This window comes from Micromesistius poutassou (assembly GCF_964030765.1).
Source record: "Micromesistius poutassou genome assembly, chromosome: 5".
NCBI classification, from domain to species: domain Eukaryota; kingdom Metazoa; phylum Chordata; class Actinopteri; order Gadiformes; family Gadidae; genus Micromesistius; species Micromesistius poutassou.
Window position 1 is genome coordinate 3,105,688 of NC_140275.1, and position 21,021 is coordinate 3,126,708.

Below are 21,021 nucleotides of genomic sequence, written 5' to 3' on the forward strand. Positions count from 1 at the left end.
GATATAATAAATAATAAATAAATGCATACATTCAGCAGCTATCATCATTATGGTGCATCATTGTCAGTAGCATCAGTCCAATCTAGCATCATTTACTGGCCGACTAAAATCCCCTTTTTAGATCTCCGATCCTTCAAGTCAAACCAAACATAACCATTCCCCACAAATCTAACGTCATCTTCCTATCGCTCCAAGAGAAATGTTCTCTCGATCGCCAAGCCCCTTTTAATAGTGTCTGAAAACATAAGTGTACAATCTGGTTCCCTACACAATGCACTTTAACACCACTCATGCACCATTAAAGTAGCATTACACAACTTATGTCCACTCCTCCCTCCGGACCTCTGCCCTAGCACGTTGCATAGTAGAGAGAGAGTAGTATGTAGTATGTCGGCTGGCTTGCTTGCTTCCCGGCGCATACATAGTGTCCAAATTCCCTCTTATACCCTGCCTCGCTTGTTCCATAAACAGTGTGCTACATAGTGTTCACTACTAAGGGATCAGGGGGTCAACAAGTGAGTTCATCCCAGGCCCCACGTCCCGACGTCTCCCATGACATCCCATCACATGTCGCCATGACAACACGCCGACAAGTGATACGTCGCTTTGGATAAAAGCGTCTGCTAAATGCCCTAAATGTAAATGTTAATGATAGGATTAAATCCCTTGTCACGGACAAGTGAGTGAGTTCATCCTATGCCCCACCGGCAGTGAGTTCATCCCATCCCTTGTCGCCATGACAACACGCCGCAGCATCACGGCGGCGTGTTGCGCTACAACCCGCCACCGCCGATGCTGCTGCTGCTGCTGCTGCTGCTGCTCCGACACAGCAGGGTGTGACCGCCGCCACCGCTGCCGCCGCCGCCGCCGCCGCCGCCGCCGCCGCCGCCGCCGCCGCCGCCGCCATCCGTCCACTCCGGCTTCTCTTCCTCTTCCTCTCCTCCTCCTCCTCCTCCTCCTCCTCCTCGGGGGGCGGTCAGGACCTCCGTGCTGCCGGCCTCCAGGCCCTGCAGCTGCCTCTGCACTAGCCGGCAGTAGAGCCCGCCGCGGGCCATGAGCTGGGCGTGGCTGCCCTGCTCCGCCACCACGCCCCCCTCCAGCACCAGGATGTTGTGGGCCCGCTCCACCGTGCTGAGGCGGTGGGCCACCACCAGCACCGTGCGGCCCCGCATCACCACGCTCAGCGCCTGCTGCACCTGGGACGGGGGCGAGGGGGTGGGGGGGGGGGGCGCGCTTTTATTTTGTAGAACTAAAAAACACATTCAGGTGCGCACACAAGTGTACATACAGACACACACACACACACACGTGTAGTGTACACACACACACACACACACACACGTGCACACACATGTACACACACCCACACACAGACACACACATATGTTCATACAGACATACACAGACACAGTTAATGACATGCATAAAGGGTGAATACACACACACCTCTGATTGTCAGAATGAGGAACATGGTTCTACGTTAGACAGGAAGGTCCCCTCTTCTATCTTTATCTGTGTGGTCAGTTTCTATGACACATCTTGACACATCATCCTCAGGCGTCCTTCCCTTATTCTGAAGTCTGAAACCATGACAGCAACTAAACACAATACAATTACCCTGTTTGTTGTGTTTGTTCTGTTTGTCCTTTCTTTAACATTTACTTTAGCATCTATTTCTGTTTTCCTTAGCACTACTTAGTATTTTTATTCGATTCTATCTATATTATAAAGTGTCAAAGGAAGGAATGCCTCCCTTATGTAATGATGCATGTAGGAAGTACAGCCTGTCCCTCTGCGACAGAGCGCGGAGCGCTCTGCTAATACTGCGGGCGTGTGATTCAAAGCGGAACCGTCACAGTCGGCTATGTTGTATCACAATACTGCTTCATACGTGTGGGGGGAGGCCACGGTGTGCAACATCACCATCCATGCAAAAACTACGTGAACGCCTTTTCACTACACCTGTAGGAAGCAGTTCTCTCTTCAGTGAGTCTGTTCCCATAAACAACACGAGAACACCCTGGGAACAGTACAGTGAGTAGTTTATGTAGTTATGTAGCCTATACATAAGTATATCCATACAATTACAATGCACAACAGCTAATATTTGCCTCGACTGCAGGAACCAAGATTGGCCCTCAGTTAGCCAAACTAACTGAACCGGCCACAATCATACAGCCCTAAAATGGTTTCCCACACAACCTCCCACCGCTATGACCCAGAAGCATCTAGTGACCTGATCCGCACAAGACAGCACTTCAGAGAAGTGACTTCAGACCAGCGAGGCTGTAATCATACACCTACTGCTTCACATGTTTTGTTCCCCTGACATCGGAGTCGCGTTCCCACCCTGACAACCATGTCTCATAACACCGGCTCCCTGCTACACAGGGGTCATACATGTTTGTAGTGATTAACTGTAACCAGGTTCTGGGTGGGTGAGTGCATTCTGTGCAGCAAAGAGTCTGAGGTTCACCGTCAGAGCCACACACACGTGGAAAGGTGGCGGTTTGGCTGGTTCACCAAATCCACAAGTCTACTCTAGCGGTCAGGAAGTTTGCCTCCCTGATAAAGAGCCCGGGTTCAAACCCAAATGTCCACAGTGTACCTGTAGGCCTCCTCGAGCAAAATGTCAACATAGATATTCAAACATACTTAGTTAAGAAATGGTCCCGAATATCTCAAAGTCAGTGTGATTACATGCAGACTGATAATCCAAGGTTTCTTACCGGCCAAGTAAAAAGCCTGTTTTTTCCCTGGAGTGAGTCCTGGCAAAGACACAACTAGATAACCCGATCCGTAACTACAGATGTTCCGATACCATGTTTTTCTTCCCGGTACCGATTCGGATTCCTGAACTTGAGTATCGTCTGATACCGGGTATATACCATACTGCATCGAGCATTGTAACTAATAACAGCACTTGTGCTTATTGAAGGATTCTCTTACGATGACCGCAATGCATAGTCGGTTCACTTACTGTTGACTATTTTTTTTAAATATAATAATATATCATTTATATTCATAATAATACATTTGTATTCTTCTAGTTAAGCATGAGCATCCATGTATTTTCGACTTGGTAGCGCGAACGCATGTAGGTTGGAGATGATGCGTTTCCCATATCGACTTTCCACCTCCGACCGTTAACGAATGCAGCACAACACCGTAGTGTTTGTGACGTTCTCTGCCTGTGTAGTAAATGAGTCACGTGATGGAATCGGATCGGCGCATAAATTTGCGTACTCGCTGATACCAGATACTGCATTTTAGGCAGTATCAGAGGAATTTCCAATACTGGTATCGGTTTCGGAACAACTCTATCCCTAAGCCCGGTAGTAGCTGTGTGTAACCGTGTCTGCTTCGTGACTATGCAGTGAAGGGGTAGGAAGGAGCAGAAGCTGTGTGACTTTACGATGTGCTCACTCCTTAGTGAACGGGTGAGGAGCAGAAGGTGACTTTACGATGTGCTCACTCCTTAGTGAACGGATGAGGAGCAGAAGGTGACTTTACGATGTGCTCGCTCTTTAGTGAATGGGTGAGGAGCAGAAGCTGTGTGACTTTACGATGTGCTCGCTCTTTAGTGAACAGTGAGAGGAGAGAAGGTGTGTGTCTTTACGATGTGCTCACTCTTTAGTGAATGGGTGAGGAGCAGAAGGTGACTTTACGATGTGTTGCTCTTTAGTGAATGGGTGAGGAGCAGAAGGTGACTTTACGATGTGTTGCTCTTTAGTGAATGGGTGAGGAGCAGAAGGTGACTTTACGATGTGTTGCTCTTTAGTGAACGGGTGAGGAGCAGAAGGTGACTTTACGATGTGTTGCTCTTTAGTGAACGGGTGAGGAGCAGAAGGTGACTTTACGATGTGCTCGCTCTTTAGTGAACGGTGAGAGGAGAGAAGGTGTGTGTCTTTACGATGTGCTCGCTCTTTAGTGAACGGTGAGAGGAGAGAAGGTGTGTGTCTTTACGATGTGCTCGCTCTCGGCGTCCAGGGCGCTGGTGGCCTCGTCCAGGATCAGGACTCGGGGCTGGCGGATCAGGGCTCTGGCGATGGCCACCCGCTGCTTCTGGCCCCCCGACAGCTGGGTGCCCTTCTCTCCAACCCCTGGCCGGGAAACAGGAGGGGGACAGCTTAGAGGGACGCACCACCACCACCACGACTGCTCACCGGTTAGAACAGGAGTGGGACAGCTTAGAGGGACGCACCACTAACCATTTAGAACAGGAGTGGGACAGCTTATAGGGACGCACCACCACCACCACCACTAACCAGTTAGAACAGGAGTGGGACAGCTTAGAGGGACGCACCACCACCACCACCACTAACCGGTTAGAACAGGAGTGGGACAGCTTATAGGGACGCACCACCACCACCACCACTAACCAGTTAGAACAGGAGTGGGACAGCTTAGAGGGACGCACCACCACCACCACCACTAACCGGTTAGAACAGGAGTGGGACAGCTTATAGGGACGCACTACCGACAGCACTAACCGGTTAGAAGTGTAGTGGGAGATGACATTTTTTGTCAATCATCTTCCACTACATTTTTTTTTTTTTGGTTTCACAGTAATCAAAAAATACCTACTTAAAATATTTTCTTGTTGATGCATCAGTGACTTACCAACAACATGTACCACTATTGACAATAGTAAATACAATTGACAATAGTAAATACTATTAACGACTTAAAAGGATTAACAACACTAATACTACCAACAATAACCATTGTATAAACCTGTCTAAAGGGAATCTCTCTCTCTCTCTCTCTCTCTCTCTCTCTCTCTCTCTCTCTCTCTCTCTCTCTCTCTCTCTCTCTCTCTCTCTCTCTCTCTCTCTCTCTCTCTCTCTCTCTCTCTCTCTCTCTCTCTCTCTCTCTCTTCCTCCCTCCCTCCACCCAACATTTGCATCTTTCAAATGAGCAGAGAGCCCAGTGTGCACCTTTCTCCTCCCGATTCCCCGTCCTAAACCAACACCAGGGCGGCACCAGAGTGATACTAAAGCCCTGGTACCCGCAGTACCAGAGTAATAATAAAGTACCCGTGTGGTAGCCTCTGGTCAGCGCGCTGATGAAGTCGTGGGCGTTGGCCTGGGAGGCCGCCTCCACCACCGCCTCCATGGAGGTGTCCGTCAGCCCGTAGGAGATGTTCTCCTCCACGGTGCGGGCAAACAGGACGGGCTCCTGGCCCACCAGAGACACCTGGAGGAGGATCACAGAGGTGTTACCCTGGAGGAACACAGGTCCTCCCTAACCCTAACCCCTCCCCTGGGACCCGGGCCGCTCTGACTGGGGTCAGACTGGGACTGGTTTCAGAAGGTCCAGGATGCGGTTTTTGAATGGCGACTGCAGCTTGCCTCCAGCAGGGACTTCCCACCAGCAGTGCCCTCGTGGACCCCTGGTGGTACGCAAGGGTACTACAGGCGGTACGTGGGATTTGAGTGCAAAGTGCAGGTAGGAGTGATGTAGGTAGGAGTGATGTGAGGTAGTGACTGACTGTGGAGTGATGTTAGGAGTGAAGTCAGGTACTGACTGACCGTAGAGTGATGGAGGAGTGATGTTAGGGGTGATGTTAGGTAGTGACTGATCATAGAGGGCAGGTAGGAGTGACGTTAGGTAGGTACTGACAATAGAGTGATGTTAGGTAGTGACTGACCGCAGAGTGCAGGTGGTCGTGGCGGTACGTGTGTACGGGCCGTCCGTCCAGCAGCACCTGGCCGGCCCCCGGGGGGTAGTAGTTCTCCAGGAGCCCCACGCACGAGCTCTTCCCGCTGCCTGAGGGCCCCACCAGGGCCGTGACCTCCCCGGGACGCAGGGTGAAGGACACGCCCTGGACACACACACACACACACACACACACACGCACGAGATCAGCTCTTCAGTCTGTTCCAACACAGGACACGCTCTCTCCTCTCTCCCCCCAACCTCCCTCTCCATCTATCTATCTCACCCCTACCCTCCCCATCTCACTATCCACCCCCCCCCCCCTTCATCCCTCCCTCCCCCTACTTTCAGTCAAATGTACAAAAATGCAAATGATTAAAACCGAAGCAAATACTGAACGATCTTGATGGGTAATCATCTCATTCTCCCTCTCTCTCTCTCTCTCCCTCTCCCTCTCTCCCTCTCTCTACCTTCAGTATGTCCGTCTCCGGCCTCGTGGGGTAGGCGAACGTCACGTCCTTGAACTCCACCAATCCGGCGCAGGTGGGCGGGGCCTCCTGGCCGTCATGCGTGTGCTGCGGCTTCCGGTCCAGGTACTCAAACACCTTCTCGGCCGCGCCCACGCCCTGCATGAGGCCCGTGTAGACGGAGGAGATGTTCTGGAGAGAGCGAGAGAGAGAGAGAGAGAGAGAGAGAGAGGTGACGTACCTGAATTTATTTTTAAATACAAAAAATATTACTTACATGTGTGTGTGTATAATAACATTATAAAATCATGTATAAAATGTATATACATGATTTTCATGTTCATGTATAAAATACATGAACAATGATTAAACAGAAAGAGTAACACATCTGTGGGGCGTACCTCCAGGCACTCCACGAGCTCCAGAGCGTAGATGACGAAGGCGATGAGGGTCCCCCCGGTCATCTGGCCCGAGACCACCAGGTGGCCCCCGTAGTAGAGGATGGCCACCTGCAGGGCCAGCTCAGAGATCTGGAGCGCACACACACACACACACACACACACACACACACACACACACACACACACACACACACACACACACACACACACACACACACACACACACACACACACACACACACACACACACACATTACAGAACACCTTGTGATTGGTTAGAATGCCAACCAGTGTTGAAATCACGATCCCGGTGTAATATGAGTTGGTGGACGATGTACAAGATGCCTACAATAATGTGTGAAGATAATGTGTGTTAATAATAATTACAAAATATGTGCACAGACCAATTCTTTGAAACAATATTCTAGTCGTCGTCGTTGTCGAGGAATATGTTTTGTGGCGTGCGTTTTTTGAAGAGAATACCATTTAACGTTGGGCAGAAGACCACAACAGAGAAAAGAGGATGCCTGCTCCAATGTGCCTACACACACACAGCCCCCCTTCTCCAGTGTGTGGTGGCGCTCGCTGTCAGCCGTGAATCACCAGGTGGGAGCGGCACACTGCCAGTGAGTCTCCCACAGACACTCACTGTGGGAAGCACTTCAGGGCCTTGAAAACGCTGTCTGAAGGCAATAAACTCTGTGTGTGTGTGTGTGCGTGTGCGCGCGTGCGTGCGTGCGTGTGTGTGACCTACACAGCTGGACCACATGAAGCCGGCGAAGGCGAAGGCCTGCTGGCGGTTCAGCCGGTACATGACCAGCAGCCGGCCGTAGTAGGAGTCGGCCTCGCGCTGCTCGCTGGCAAAGCTCCGCACCGTCCGCATGGAGGAGATCACCTCCTCCGCCACCTTGTTGGCCGCCGCCAGCGCCGTCTGCACCTCCTTCGTCAGGCGCTGGGGGGGGGGGAGGAGGAGGAGGAGGAGGAGGAGGTCAGAACGGGTCGGTGAACAGCCTTTCCTGACTCACTGACCGGTTTTGTTGTTGTAGTGACAGCAAGCCGTCACTAGAGGGCGCACTGTACCGCACTGCTGAAGTGTCTGGTGCGGTCGAAAAAATTTAAAAATAATTCAAGATATTCGACCGGCAAGTATAATTAAACTCCAAATTGCGCCTAAATGAAAGGTAGAAATGCCAAACTGAACTGTTTCTCTGCACGCAAAAAGACGACAAGACTACCTTGTACCAGTCTCCGTACGCGCATGCCCACCTTGTAGTAGTCTCCGTACACCTTGGACACCACGGCGATGAAGGGGAAGCCCATGAGGGTGACCAGCGACAGCCTCCAGGACAGGCCGAACATGAACAGGAAGAAGCCCACCGCCTTCACCGCGCTGCGCAGGAAGATGTTCACGTTGACCGACACCAGGTCGCCCACCTGGGTGGTGTCCGCCGTCAGGCGGGACGTGATGTCACCTGACGGGGGTGCGGTGAGGGGGGGAGGGGGACAACGTCAGCAGCAGGGGTGGGTGAGGAGGGGGGTGAGTTGGAGGATGGATGGATGACGGACGGATGGGTGGGTGAATGGATGATTGATTCATCGATGGAGGGTGGAGGATAACAATATCAGTGGCAGTGGAGGAGGGGATGAGTTGGCGGATGGATGGATGAATGAATGGATGGGATGACCAATGGATGAAATGATGGATGGGTGATGGATTCATGGAGTTGTTGGCGTGGATGTTGCAGGATGAGTGGATGGATGGGTGACAGATTAGAGGAAGGAGAGATGGAATGATGGATGGATGGATTGATGGTTGTAGACGTTGATGGGTGGATGGGTGAATGGATGGTGTATTCATGGATGGAGGGTGGATGAATGAGTGAAGGGGTGGATGAGAGTACGGATGGATGAATGTTGGGTGGATGAATGAGTGGATGTAGAACAGATGCGTGGATGAGGGTGGATCAGCATAATAGAAGATGATGGTGGAGGACGTAGCGGTATAGAGGGCGGAGCAGCAGGTGAATGGATGAGGGTGGAGGACTTAGTGGATAGAGGGTGAATGGCTGAAGGTGGAGGTACCTGACGTAGCAGTATAGAACCATACCTGTGTGGTTGACGTCGAAGAAGCCGATCTCCTGCCTCATGAGGGACCTGAAGAGCTTGTTCCTCAGACGCAGGTTGAGCTTCGCCATGGTCAGCGTGAACACGCCCCCGCGCACGCCGATGGCCAGCGCGCTGACGAGAGAGGCACTCATTACAGACCAAACACACACACACACACACACACACACGGACAGACGGAGCCTGGAGAGTTCTGGGTTCAAACCCCCAAAGTACGGGATGGTCAACGGACTGCATTTACACAGCGCTTCTCTAACCAGTGGTCACTCAAAGCGCTTTACAATATTGCCAAATGTTCACCCATTCATGCACACATTCACACACCCGACGGCGGAGTCCACCATGCATGGCGACAGCCAGATCGTCAGAAGCAGTCAGGGTGAGGTGTCTTGCTCAGGGACATTTCGACACTCGTGAGACAGGTGTAGTACCAGTGGGAGAAAGGGTGTAGTACCAGTGATAGAGGTGTAGTACCAGTGGGAGAGGTGTAGTACCAGAGATAGAGGTGTAGTACCAGTGAGAGACAGGGTGTAGTACCAGAGATAGAGGTGTAGTACCAGTGAGAGACAGGGTGTAGTACCAGAGATAGAGGTGTAGTACCAGTGAGAGACAGGGTGTAGTACCAGAGATAGAGGTGTAGTACCAGTGAGAGACAGGGTGTAGTACCAGAGATAGAGGTGTAGTACCAGTGAGAGACAGGGTGTAGTACCTGGCTAGGGCCAGTGCAGAGAGCTTGAGCAGTGGTTCCGTGAAGTGCTCCATGCTCTGGTGAATCACGATGCCGTCGATGGCTTTCCCCGTATAGTAGGGGATGAAGGCTTCACCTACACGCACGCACGCACGCACGCACGCACGCACGCACACAGATATAGATTATAGATTCAATTATAGTATTAATAATACAATTAGGACTTGTACATTTCCCACAATGCTTCTGAGGTTTGAATGATGATGATAATGGAAATGATGATGATGAAGATGAAGATGATGAGAACATAAGGCCGGTTCATGCTGCTAAAGGCCATCATAATATGAAGAATGATGTTGGTTCTCCCTTACATTACTTCAGTAGTTCCCAACTTTGGGGCCGGGAGCCCATTTCGGTTGTCTAATTTGCATATGCGGTCATGGGCCACAAAAAGGTTGGTAAACACTGTGGACTGTCTTTGAAATACTGTATAATATCCAAAGGCACACACACACACACACACACACACACACACACACACACACACACACACACACACACACACACACACACACACACACACACACCTGGTCTAGGCCTGCTCGTTTGTCATAATTACTAGACAATATAATAATACCATTGTTATAACCTCGGCGTGTGCGGCGTGAGTGTGTGTGTTGTACTCACACACAGCCGAGATGAGCAGGAAGAGGAAGGCAGTGGACAGCAGACCCATGTCTTCACTGCAGTACCACAGCAGGCGGCCCAGCGTGGCCCCAGAGCCCGTCTTCTGCGGGGCCCCCTTCGGACTAGATCCCCTCCCCAGCTCCTCTTCTCCCTCCTCCTTATTCTCCCGGTCGTCCACCAGTCTCTCACTGTCCTCATCTTCTCCTCCGTCACCACCACCACCACCCTGGACGGTCTCCTTCCCCAGGAGCCCCCAGAGCAGCACCAGCCCCAGGGCCGACCCGCACGTCCAGGAGAACAGGCCCAGGAACCAGGGCTCCCGGGACAGACCCCCCTCCCGCTCCGAAAGTATGAGCAGCTTCACCTGGGCGAAGGTCACCACGGACATGGAGACCAGGAGAACCAGGGTGGACAGCTGGGAGACCCGGCGAGGACCCAGCTCCCGGTTCCAGAGCACCCCCGCGGAGGCCCCCAGCAGGAGGCATGCCCGGACCAGCACGGTGCCCCAGAGGTCCACCAGGGACAGGAGCACGTTGAAGTTCAGGAGCTCCTCGGAGAAGATGCTGAGCTGCGAGCCGTGGCAGTAGAGCACCGTGCTGACGATGAGGTCCACTAAAGTGAACGCCAAAGTACAACCGACGGATACTTTAATGTTCATGATGAGAGGGTTTACTCATTGATAGGGCGTTAATGAGGGACAGTGGGGTTGCAATGAATGAACCGGCCGGGTATTGAAACGTCGCTGTGTGTCTAATCCACAATGACTTTTAATCACCGGTTAAACTGGCTTTGTCGGTTCGCATTAAGGCGGTTGCGTCATGGACACCGGGTTTTTGCATCAATATTTCATCAGAAACCTGGAACCGCTTTGAATGTTTCCATGGAGGTTCATTCATACATTCGATACTGTGTATACCGCAGCATTACTGCAAACTCTCCCTACATACCCTACTACACTGCCGCTTAGTTTCAGGGAGGCTGGCCTGGCGGCGAAGAGCGGCGGGGCGATGTCCGCCTCCGGAGGTACGATGACAGGTGAAGTGAGTTCAGTTTACCGGGGAGCGACACTCTGGTCCTCCGGTGCGGAAGTCCGATGGCCACGCCCACAAAGTGACATCACAGAACCCACAGAGCTGTGTTCAAGAGGGCAAAGTTAACCAATCCAACAATACAGGTGTATGGTGTTCATTATGCGTTTTACCATATTACTCTATATAGATGGTAAACTATTTTGACGCATATTTTTGTTATTCTTATAGTACATGTATAATACACGTGTATATTTTTGTGTATGTGTATATATTATATGTGTATACTACATACATAGTTGTAACTACTTTTTATTTCTGATAATATAAGCAATGCCTGATATTATGTTAATACAAAATTGCCCATATGAATTAATAACATGGCATTATTGGTGTCTAAATTTATCAATTGATATAGTTAACTCTATTTTTGTAATCATCCGTTTATTTACATTAAAATATACAATGCCATTTTGGTAAATATTCTACAGGTAACTTGTAATATTAGTTATTACTGGTGAAATGTTTATAACAGAATTACAAACGCACACATCTTATTTACAATACATCCACATCTTTATTGCAAAGAATCGAACGGGATAAGAAAGGATTTCTTAATTTTTTTTACAAAATGGGCCCAAATAATTTAAACATCAGCAACATGGAAAACAAATCCTCCAAAAGCCCAGAAGCGATTCAGTCTGTTCCCCCAGAAGGGTTAGCTTAAGCAGTAGCATGTCCAGGCCTTTCTACATGTAAAACACGTAGCATGTTGCTAACATCGGCTAGCAGCGCACACACCGTCAAGACATCCCGTTACTGGGGGTTGCTCACTCCTTCTTCGTCCCGAGACCCCAAGAGAGACGACCTCAGGGAACCATAGCAACTGTGGAACCATAGAAAACAAACTTCTACAGTCTCATTCACCGAGCGGCCATCTTGGATCTAACTCCGCATCCGTCCGCCCGCCCGGCTAGCGTTAGCACCAAGATGGCCGCCCGAGGTGAACAAGGCCGTCGCGCGGTGCGGCGGCGGTTGGTCGCTCAGCGGACGTCGGCGATGGGCAGCGGGTATTCCAAGTCTGACTTCCTGTCGTCGGAGCAGCTGTCGGCGGCAAGCTCCGCCTCCACGGGGAAGGACAGGAAGAGGCTCTCGGCCTTGAGCTTCTTGGCGGGCGGCGACTCCCCTGCCCCGAACATGGGGTCGGTGATCTTGAAGGTCATGGAGGGCATGTTCCTCAGCCGGCGCTTGGCGTTCTTCTTCTCCTGCTTGTAGGCCGTGTTCATGTTGGCCGTGACCTACAACACACACACGCACGCGCACACACACACACACACACACACAGACAGACATACATACAAAGACACGCACACACACACACACACAGAAGACACAGAGAGACACACACACACATACACACAAAGACACGCACACACACACACAAAGAGGACAGAGAAACACACGCAGAAGCACAAACACACACACACACACACACACAGAGACACACACACACCCACACAAACAGAAAGACACACCCCGAAAGACATACACACACATAGAAGGACACACATACACACCCATACTCACAGACAAAATGACACACCCCGAAAGACACACACACACACACACACACACACACACACACAGGAAATAACCGTCACTATATTGTACAATACCTCTTGTAAATAATTGAGCCATTCTTCATGATGGTTCTATCATATCTACAGTGAGACCCCGGCAGCAGGATGAAGTAGGCGAGGGGGCACAATAACAACAGAGGCGGCACAACCATTGCTCCCTTGCTGATAACATAGGAGCGATAATAATTTACATAACATATATTACGTCAGGGTCAGGGTCTGCCCACCCTAATGGTCATGCAATGCAAGCACCTATTCTACCAAACAAAACTATTTCAACATCACATCCCCTTCTTGGCAGCAAAGTGCACACAAGACGAAATTATGTGTAACTTTGATGAGTCATGCGTTGCAATAGAGTTGCGTGAATGAAGCAAACCCAAGCAGACACAACTAATGGAGTGAGGATGACGGATTGGGCAGACGGGCCTGTCTGCAGTACGGAGGTACGGGTCATGGGAGGCTGCGCTACCATCTGCTTGATGCGGTCCTGCTGGGTCTGCATGATGTGCATGCAGCCCGAGGACTCCTCCTCCTGGGTGGGGAAGCCGTCCAGCTCGGGGTCCGGCGCGCCCAGGACGCTGAGCTGAGGAGCCAACACACACACACACACACACACACACACACACACACACACACACACACACACACACACAGGGACACAACAGATCACTCAGCTGACATGTACATGTGGGAGTGCAACATGAATGTTTGGAATACTTGGTATGTACAGTAATACATAGTATGTACACTCATGTAACAGATTATGCGTAACAGATTATCTTGCACATGATAAATCGTAAATTTGTATCAAATTCAAATGTATTTGTACTATAGTATCATCACAAATAATAACTGTCCACGTGGATGCATTCATATTGAAAAATATTATGCAACTAATCCTAAACCATGTGTCTGTGCGTGCATGTGTGTTACTGTGTGTGCATGCACGTGCCTTCGCGTGTGTGTGTATGCACGTGTGTGTGTGTGCGTGAGTGTGTCTGAGCTTGCGTGTGTGTGTGTGTGTATGTTTGTGTGTGTGCGTGTGTCCCGGACACCCCACCTCCAGCGGGACGTTGGCCTCCCGGTTGAACATGAGGGAGAAGGGGGAGAACTTGGTGGTGGGGTTGACGGAGGTGCGGAACAGGAAGGTGACGGGGTCCAGGAAGTCCTCCCACTCGGCCTGCTTCTCCGCCACCATCTGGGCGATGGCCTCGTTCAGCAGCCCCCCCGTGGGGTCGTGCAGCGGGTTCAGCTGCTGCGCCAGCGGGCTCACCTGCTGGGTGAGGTTCCAGCGCTCGCGCAGCAGCTCTGCCACCTGGTGGCCACGAGGGGAACAGCAGAGCACAAAGGACACCGTTAAGAGTGACGTTATTGATCTGATTGAATAAGAGTGGAGTGATGGAGCGACGCAGGAAACAGCGCCGTGTGGCTCTAGAGATTTTAATGGTCGGTCAAAAGGTATGGGTCGGGTAGTGTTATAGTAAGAGTGAAGTTGTGGGAGGATCAGCGCCGTGTGGCTCTAGAGATTTTAATGGTCGGTCAAAAGGTATGGGTCGGGTAGTGTTATAGTAAGAGTGAAGTTGTGGGAGGATGGTTTATAAATATAGTATCTTAATTGTGATTCGATTCTCACTGCGCACATAAATACACACATTTACACAGGCTCTTCTCTCTTTATAATGGCTTATTGGCTATTACTTATTATATACTTTTATAGCATATCAACATGTAATCCTCTACAATCTCTCTCTAACTATGCCATGTCCTGCATGCAGAATCTCACCTCATTGCAGAAGTCAACGCTTTGTCTACAGACGATTGTTTTAGGAGCTCCAAACCTGGAATCAAACAAGAGTAGATTGTTAGGTTACATTAAAGGGTTTGTTCTAATTGGCTTCTGTCTGTCATTGGTCGGACATCACAAGCCTCAGCAGGGAATGCCTCTCACCTGTATATGGATTTGGAAATGCACCGGGCCACAGAGGAGATGTCCGTCTTCTGAATGGGGAAGGCCTCCACCCACTTACTGAAGTAGTCAATGAGCGTCAGCACGCTGGTGTTGCCCTGGTGAGTCTCTGGGAAGGGGCCTGGTCCCCACAGACAGAGTAGACGTGAGATTTGTGGAAATAACAATTATTGGAATAGCTGAAGATGGGGAGCAGCGATGATAGTACATTTATATTAAGTAGATACTTCAATCTAAACTGACCTTCATCCCAACCAGCTGAGGCAAAGCACCATCAACACATACCTTCAATCACGCTGGGAGAACTACAACAACCCTAATGGCTGCACTGCCAAGTGTCTAACAACAGCTAAATATAGAGTAGCCAGTGGAATGAGAAATAAAGGCTACAGGTCCTGTTATGAGCAGTCAGGGGGTTAGGAGGCAGTAGTGACAGATGGTCATCGGTTCAAACTCTAACCCACCTATGATGTCGATGCCCACGATGTCCCAGGGGGCGTCCACCTTGATGGGCCGGACCGTCCGGGCCAGGTTCTTGTTCCTCTCGTTCTGCTGACACGTGTCACACACCTTAATCTGGGGTCAAGGAGACACAGTTTAGTAATTCATACATCTGCAATTCATACATTGGAGGTGTAGAAGTTTCCGCATTATGCTGAGATGTAACGTTGTTCTGGAACTTTGTAATTGTTGTGGAATTCTCATTCTTAAAGCCAACAATGTTTTGAATGTTCTCAACTTGTAAATCTCTTTTGATGAGAAAGTCTCATAAATGGGTAAATGTATAATGATTGAGTAATAAATAAGTTTATTAGAAGTACATATATATATATATATATAGTACATACACACATAACCATTTAACCACCTACAATAAGTACATTTGTCAGAAGAAATAAAAAGGTGCAAAGCACTGACAATCGTTGGGTTAACCAGTCATGTAGTTACCCAGTCCACCACGTCCTTGACGATGCCCAGCCAGTAGTACTTGCTCTGGATCCTGTGGACGGTCTTCTTCTGGCCGAGGTGCTGGCCAATGTCGTTGAAGTGGCAGTCCAGGAAGATCTGCCTCTTGGTCTCCGGCTCGATCACCACCTCCCGCTTCTCCTCCTTCTTCGGCCCCACGTAGTACAGTCGCCCGTCTGGAAGAGGCATATTACACAGGACTTACTCTACATGACCAGCATATCAATTATATGATCATATACGATAAGATTTACTTCATCGCCCATCTGGCAGGAGCATATTACACATGACTTACTCAACAGGACCAACATATAAATTATATGATAAGGTTTACTTTATTCATTAAGCACAGACAGGGCAATGCGGTGAATTTACAGAACGCAAAGGACAATAACATCAAATGATAAATAGAGATACACATTCTCCAACAACAAATAATAAATAAATATAATATAAATATAAATAAATCCCATAATCTGACTCAATGACAATAAGCAGCAGGCTTCAACTTTTGTTTTGCTCCACATGCAAACGCCCCTACCTTCAATTGCGAATTTCTGTGCGTATCTTTTGAGGTTTTTCTTCCGTATGGGGTTCATGTTGTGGGGGTAGCAGCCGTCGGCCACCAGAGTGTAGATCTCCCCCAGGCGGGTGGAAGTGGACTCCACCACCTCCTCCTCGGCCACTTGGATCGACTCCACACTCAACATCACTGATCAGAGCCCGCCTCAGCACAGTATATCAGAGACACAAGGATATAGAGAACACATGGACTAGGTTACAGTGTAAATAAGAAGGAGACAGACATGATAAGACAACACAACAACGAAAGCATCCATTCCTTATGCGGCTGTGTCGGACGGTTTATTAATCCCGGTTAAGAAAACACGCACAGACTCCCGTAACGTTTGGTTCCGCCTTGGATTATTTCTCCAATCAAAGGTGTGTAATTTATGAAAATAAAAAATAAAAAAAATAAAAACATGTGCAGAATAACGTATTATTAACTTCGGATTAAATGTACATATATTGTTAGATGTCTGTTCAAACGTCATTAGTTACAAATAAGTGATTTCCCCACCGGACACAATAGCGGCGGGCTCACAACAAACACACGGGCTTCCGGGGGCGTGTCCTCTGGTATTCGTCTTTCAGGGAAATGTTCAACTTCATACTGCAATAAAATCACGTACACACAAGTCATGGACGAGGGGGAACGAGAGGGGCAGTGTTTCTACACGTGTCGTTGTTACCTCACGGACAACATCTTCCTGGAGGACTACAGGCTCCACGTGAGACACGTGACCGAGCAGCAGTTCAGGGCCGACCACCAGCAGGTGGGCTTCTGTCCTCCTACCTGAGCAGGGACATGTTTGGGTTCCTGTCTCCTACCTGAGCACTGACATGTTGTGTGGGTTCCTGTCTCCTACCTGAGCACTGACATGTTGTGTGGGTTCCTGTCTCCTACCTGAGCACTGACATGTTGTGTGGGTTCCTGTCTCCTACCTGAGCACTGACATGCTGTGTGGGTTCCTGTCTCCTACCTGAGCAGGGACATGTTGTGTACATGTTATGTGTATGTTTTGTGTGTAAGGGGTTAGTGATTGGCGGTGTTCTTTGCGTATTCCAGGTGCTCAGAAGTCGTGGTTGTTTAACAGATGAGCAATTTGACGAGGTCCTAAAAAAGGTAAGGAGGATCTAATCAAGGTAATACTTTATTAATCCCAGAAGGGTTCAGCAGCCAAACTGAACAAAAAGAAAAGTAAAGAACGTTAAGAATACAAATCTGAATAATTATACAATACATATATACACCTTTATACACAATGAATGCAACACAATAAACTGAGGTAATAGGTAATAACGTTAATAATCGTTTCTGTTGCAGTATGATTCTATTGTTTGTGTGTAAGCTACACTTGTGCGTTTCCTACGTTAATAATAAACAAACATATAATAACTATGTTATGTTCTTGGTACCCATTAGATCACTCAGGAGGTGGAGAGACGTCAGAGTCTGAATGTAGAGTCTGCTGAGAGGACTGCTGCGATACGACGGGAGTACCGGCCCCTCCATCCTCACCTCTACCATCTCCAGGTACGTCTTTGCTATTGTCGATATTGTCGTGTATATTTTGCTATTTTGTTTTGCTTTACGACACAGTTGTCGCTTGCCTTGTCCTAAGAATTTCACTGCCCAGTATGACCCTGTGTTGCACTGTACATTTGACAAATAAAACACTTTGACACAAAGTCACTGTAATAAAACATCTAACAACACAACTACAACACAACACAACTATTCCTAGGAGTCGTTCCTCGCCCCAGAGTTCCTGCAGATCGTGGCGTATTGCCGGAGTGCCGGAGCCAATCAGGAAGGACTGCTTGGGATGCTGCAGTCGGAAGCCGGTGAGTTGGGAAGGACATGGATGCAGATTCTCCAGCCTGAATGTGAAATAATGAAAGAAACACCCAGAGTGGAACAGTCTTCTGTCCTCTCCGTTGAAGCTCCCCGGGTGTTCCGCCTGGCGGTGTTCACCAGGGCCTTCTGCCAGGAGCTGCTGGAGGAGCTGGAGCACTTTGAACGCTCCCCGGCCCCCAAAGGCCGGCCCAACACCATGAACCACTACGGGGTGAGACGCCTTCCTCTTCCTGTTGCATGTAGTCGTTGAGAGAGACGCTTTCATTCGAAGGCGTTTACAAGTGCAGCTGAGAACCATCAAGGAGGTTTTATCCAGACATGTTTTTGAATGTTGTTGCTTCTTGGCTCGCATGTGCAGTTTACATAAACAACTTTAAATATTTGTTCATGGGTCATTGATTCACAAGGGAAGATAAAATCAAATGAATTTCTTCAAATAGGAATTACAACCAATAGTTTCTGCTTTGTGTTATGCTACCATGGATGGAGCGGTCTATCACTTACTGCTCTACTATCCATCCCAGGAAGAAGGGATCCCTCTTCTGCTTCCTTCTAAAGGGTTCTTCCCTCTGGGTGTTGGGGGAGTGTGTTTCTGTCCTTTCAGAGGGCGTGGGTGAGGGGGTGTCCTGTAACGTGGGGCTTGTCAAGCCCTCAAGACTGGAACTAATGAAGGGCTTCACTCATAAAACAACCTCATTGTCTCCCCCTCCTGTTCTTACCCCCGCCCAGATGTTACTCAACGAACTCGGGTTCGACGAGGGCTTCACCACGCCCCTCCGCGAGCGCTACCTCGGACCAATCACGTCGCTGCTCTACCCGGACTGCGGGGGCAGCTGTCTGGACAGCCACAAGGCCTTCGTGGTGAAGTACGACCTGAGGGAAGACCTGGACCTCAGCTATCACTATGACAACGCCGAGGTCACCCTCAACGTCTCACTGGGGAAGGACTTCACCGGGGGGAACCTCTACTTCGGTGACATGAAAGATGTGCGGATTATGGCTGCATCGTGTGTTGATGTGTGCCTGTAGATGATCATAAGTGTGTGATGGGTTATAATTATGAGACAGAGAGATTATTGTGTTAGAGCAGCAGTCAGCTCTATTGGGACACATCGAGGTCAACATAACTTTAACTCTTCCTGTAAAGCTACAGATTTCATTCAATGACATTTTTTAATTAATTGAATGCAAGTAGTCTGACCTGTGTATTTTACACATGTAACTATTCTTCCTCAATACACTTTGTTGACTGTTGTCCTGAATGAGCAGGAGGGAGACACCCCATGTCAAATACAACCCTTGGTACGTCTTTAGAACTATGTACATTGACAGAGACTCAAGTAAGTCTCTCTCTCCCTCTCCCTCACTCACTCTCTCTACTTCCCTATCTTTCTTTATATCTCTCTCACCCTCCGTCCCTCCCTCCTAACTTTATCCCTCCCTCTCTCTCCCTATGTTTCTTTCTCTCTCTCTCTCTCTCCCTCCCTCCCTCTCCCCCTCCCCCTCCCTCTCCCCAGGTGCCGTTGGGCGACACAGAGTGCTCCGAGGTGGAGCACCGTGTGAGCGAGGGTCTGCTCCACCGGGGGCAGCAGATGCACGGCGCGCTGCCCATCGCGTCGGGCCAGCGCTGGAGCCTCATCGTCTGGATGAGGGCCTCGCGCCAACGCAACCGCCGCTGCCCCATGTGCGGCCAGACGCCGGCGCTGGTCCGGGGGGCGGGCTTCGCCGACGGATTCACGGACGACGCCGGAGACGAGGAGGGAGCTCAGAACACGTCCTGTGCGCTAACTTGACGCTATGATAAGGGGATGGGTGCTAACGTGATGCTAGCATGCTAGCATTCTTAAAACAGGTCCTGTGTGCTAACCTGATGCTATGTTGCTAGCGCGATGCTAGCACGATGTTAGCGTCATGATATGTGCTGACGTGATGCTAGCACGATGTTAGCGTCATATGTGCTAACGTGATGCTAGCACGATGTTAGCGTCATGATATGTGCTAGGGCCATGCTATTAAAACAGGATACTAGTAGCATGTGAGCTAATGGGATGCTATGCTAAGGTGTTGTTTTATCTCATTGCAGAATGTTTACTGACAGAATGTGCCTGTGTTGTATATGGAAGTCTAGAATATGTACAAATATCAGAATATGATTTATTATATTTCTGAACGTCTCTTTAATTTATATGTATGAATATTTTTTACCTGAGAAACCTTACATTAAATCTACAATCATTGTGTTCAATTACTACTGTGCTAATGGCCTAACATGACGACCTGCCACTTGGTGATTCACACATTTTAATTCTAATCATAAGTGTACTTAAATACCAGCTTTTCCATACATTTTCTATGGAAACCAAGAAACATTATTTTTTCCTAACATGCGTATGAAGCAACAAAAATACCCAAGCTTGTCTGTTCCACTTTAAGGATATAAATGCATAATTATGATTATTAATAAGCTGTGTTCAGGTCATGTTATAGGGTCACACCTATATTAATAAATTATCATGTCAATTATGTAAAAATGTATTTATTGAATGGCATTAGCATATAGGCTAAAGCTATGGTACAAAAGACAACAAGTGTTCAGGTTTAAAAGACGTTATTTTAATCAATAAAACTTAATGTTACAAGAATATACTCTGTATACTTTGTTGTTTTTGAAAATATAATACAGTTCGATTTAATATCGATCATTTTGGCAACATCAAACTTTGTGGTTGTTTCTTTGGTCTCCTGGGGGACGGTGCCCCGTGCAGCTTTACAAAATGGTTGGCCTCTCCCACACACTGATGGCCATATGTCCCTCCAGAGGGTTTTATATTATATAAATGTATTAAGATTTAATGTCAGAATTTGAGCCCACATTGTTCTCTGTAGTTTGGGGTTTACTAATTATGTCCTAATGTAAAGTTTGGTCAGGATTCACACACAGCGTATTTCACAGCTAACTATGTATAAA

General features: G+C 48.9%; 3 protein-coding genes across 3 annotated transcripts; 1 reads left to right on the top strand and 2 right to left on the bottom strand.

The window, feature by feature from the left end:
- Nucleotides 1-773: 773 nt before the first annotated feature.
- abcb9 (ATP-binding cassette, sub-family B (MDR/TAP), member 9) lies at nt 774-10,859 on the bottom strand (the record flags this gene model as incomplete). Its single annotated transcript, XM_084468906.1, has 11 exons — nt 10,029-10,859; nt 9,363-9,477; nt 8,637-8,767; nt 7,796-8,001; nt 7,284-7,481; nt 6,530-6,658; nt 6,132-6,320; nt 5,654-5,827; nt 5,040-5,199; nt 3,967-4,103; nt 774-1,196 (listed from the first exon to the last, which is right to left on the bottom strand). Exons 1-11 carry the CDS (start codon nt 10,684-10,686, stop codon nt 774-776), a joined length of 2,520 nt encoding a protein of 839 aa, XP_084325032.1. The 5' UTR covers nt 10,687-10,859.
- A 778-nt stretch (nt 10,860-11,637) lies between these two features.
- Nucleotides 11,638-16,467, bottom strand: LOC311343149 (gypsy retrotransposon integrase-like protein 1). Its single transcript, XM_084468009.1, has 8 exons — nt 16,173-16,467; nt 15,614-15,807; nt 15,130-15,241; nt 14,648-14,786; nt 14,483-14,537; nt 13,760-14,014; nt 13,169-13,282; nt 11,638-12,354 (listed from the first exon to the last, which is right to left on the bottom strand). Exons 1-8 carry the CDS (start codon nt 16,339-16,341, stop codon nt 12,100-12,102), a joined length of 1,293 nt encoding a protein of 430 aa, XP_084324135.1. The 5' UTR covers nt 16,342-16,467; the 3' UTR covers nt 11,638-12,099.
- Nucleotides 16,468-16,791: 324 nt separating this feature from the next.
- ogfod2 (2-oxoglutarate and iron-dependent oxygenase domain containing 2) lies at nt 16,792-20,610 on the top strand. Its single transcript, XM_084468422.1, has 7 exons — nt 16,792-16,968; nt 17,262-17,318; nt 17,619-17,729; nt 17,941-18,040; nt 18,140-18,264; nt 18,783-19,040; nt 19,571-20,610. The coding sequence occupies exons 1-7, from the start codon at nt 16,834-16,836 to the stop codon at nt 19,844-19,846; spliced, it is 1,062 nt and encodes a 353-aa protein (XP_084324548.1). The 5' UTR covers nt 16,792-16,833; the 3' UTR covers nt 19,847-20,610.
- Nucleotides 20,611-21,021: the final 411 nt, after the last annotated feature.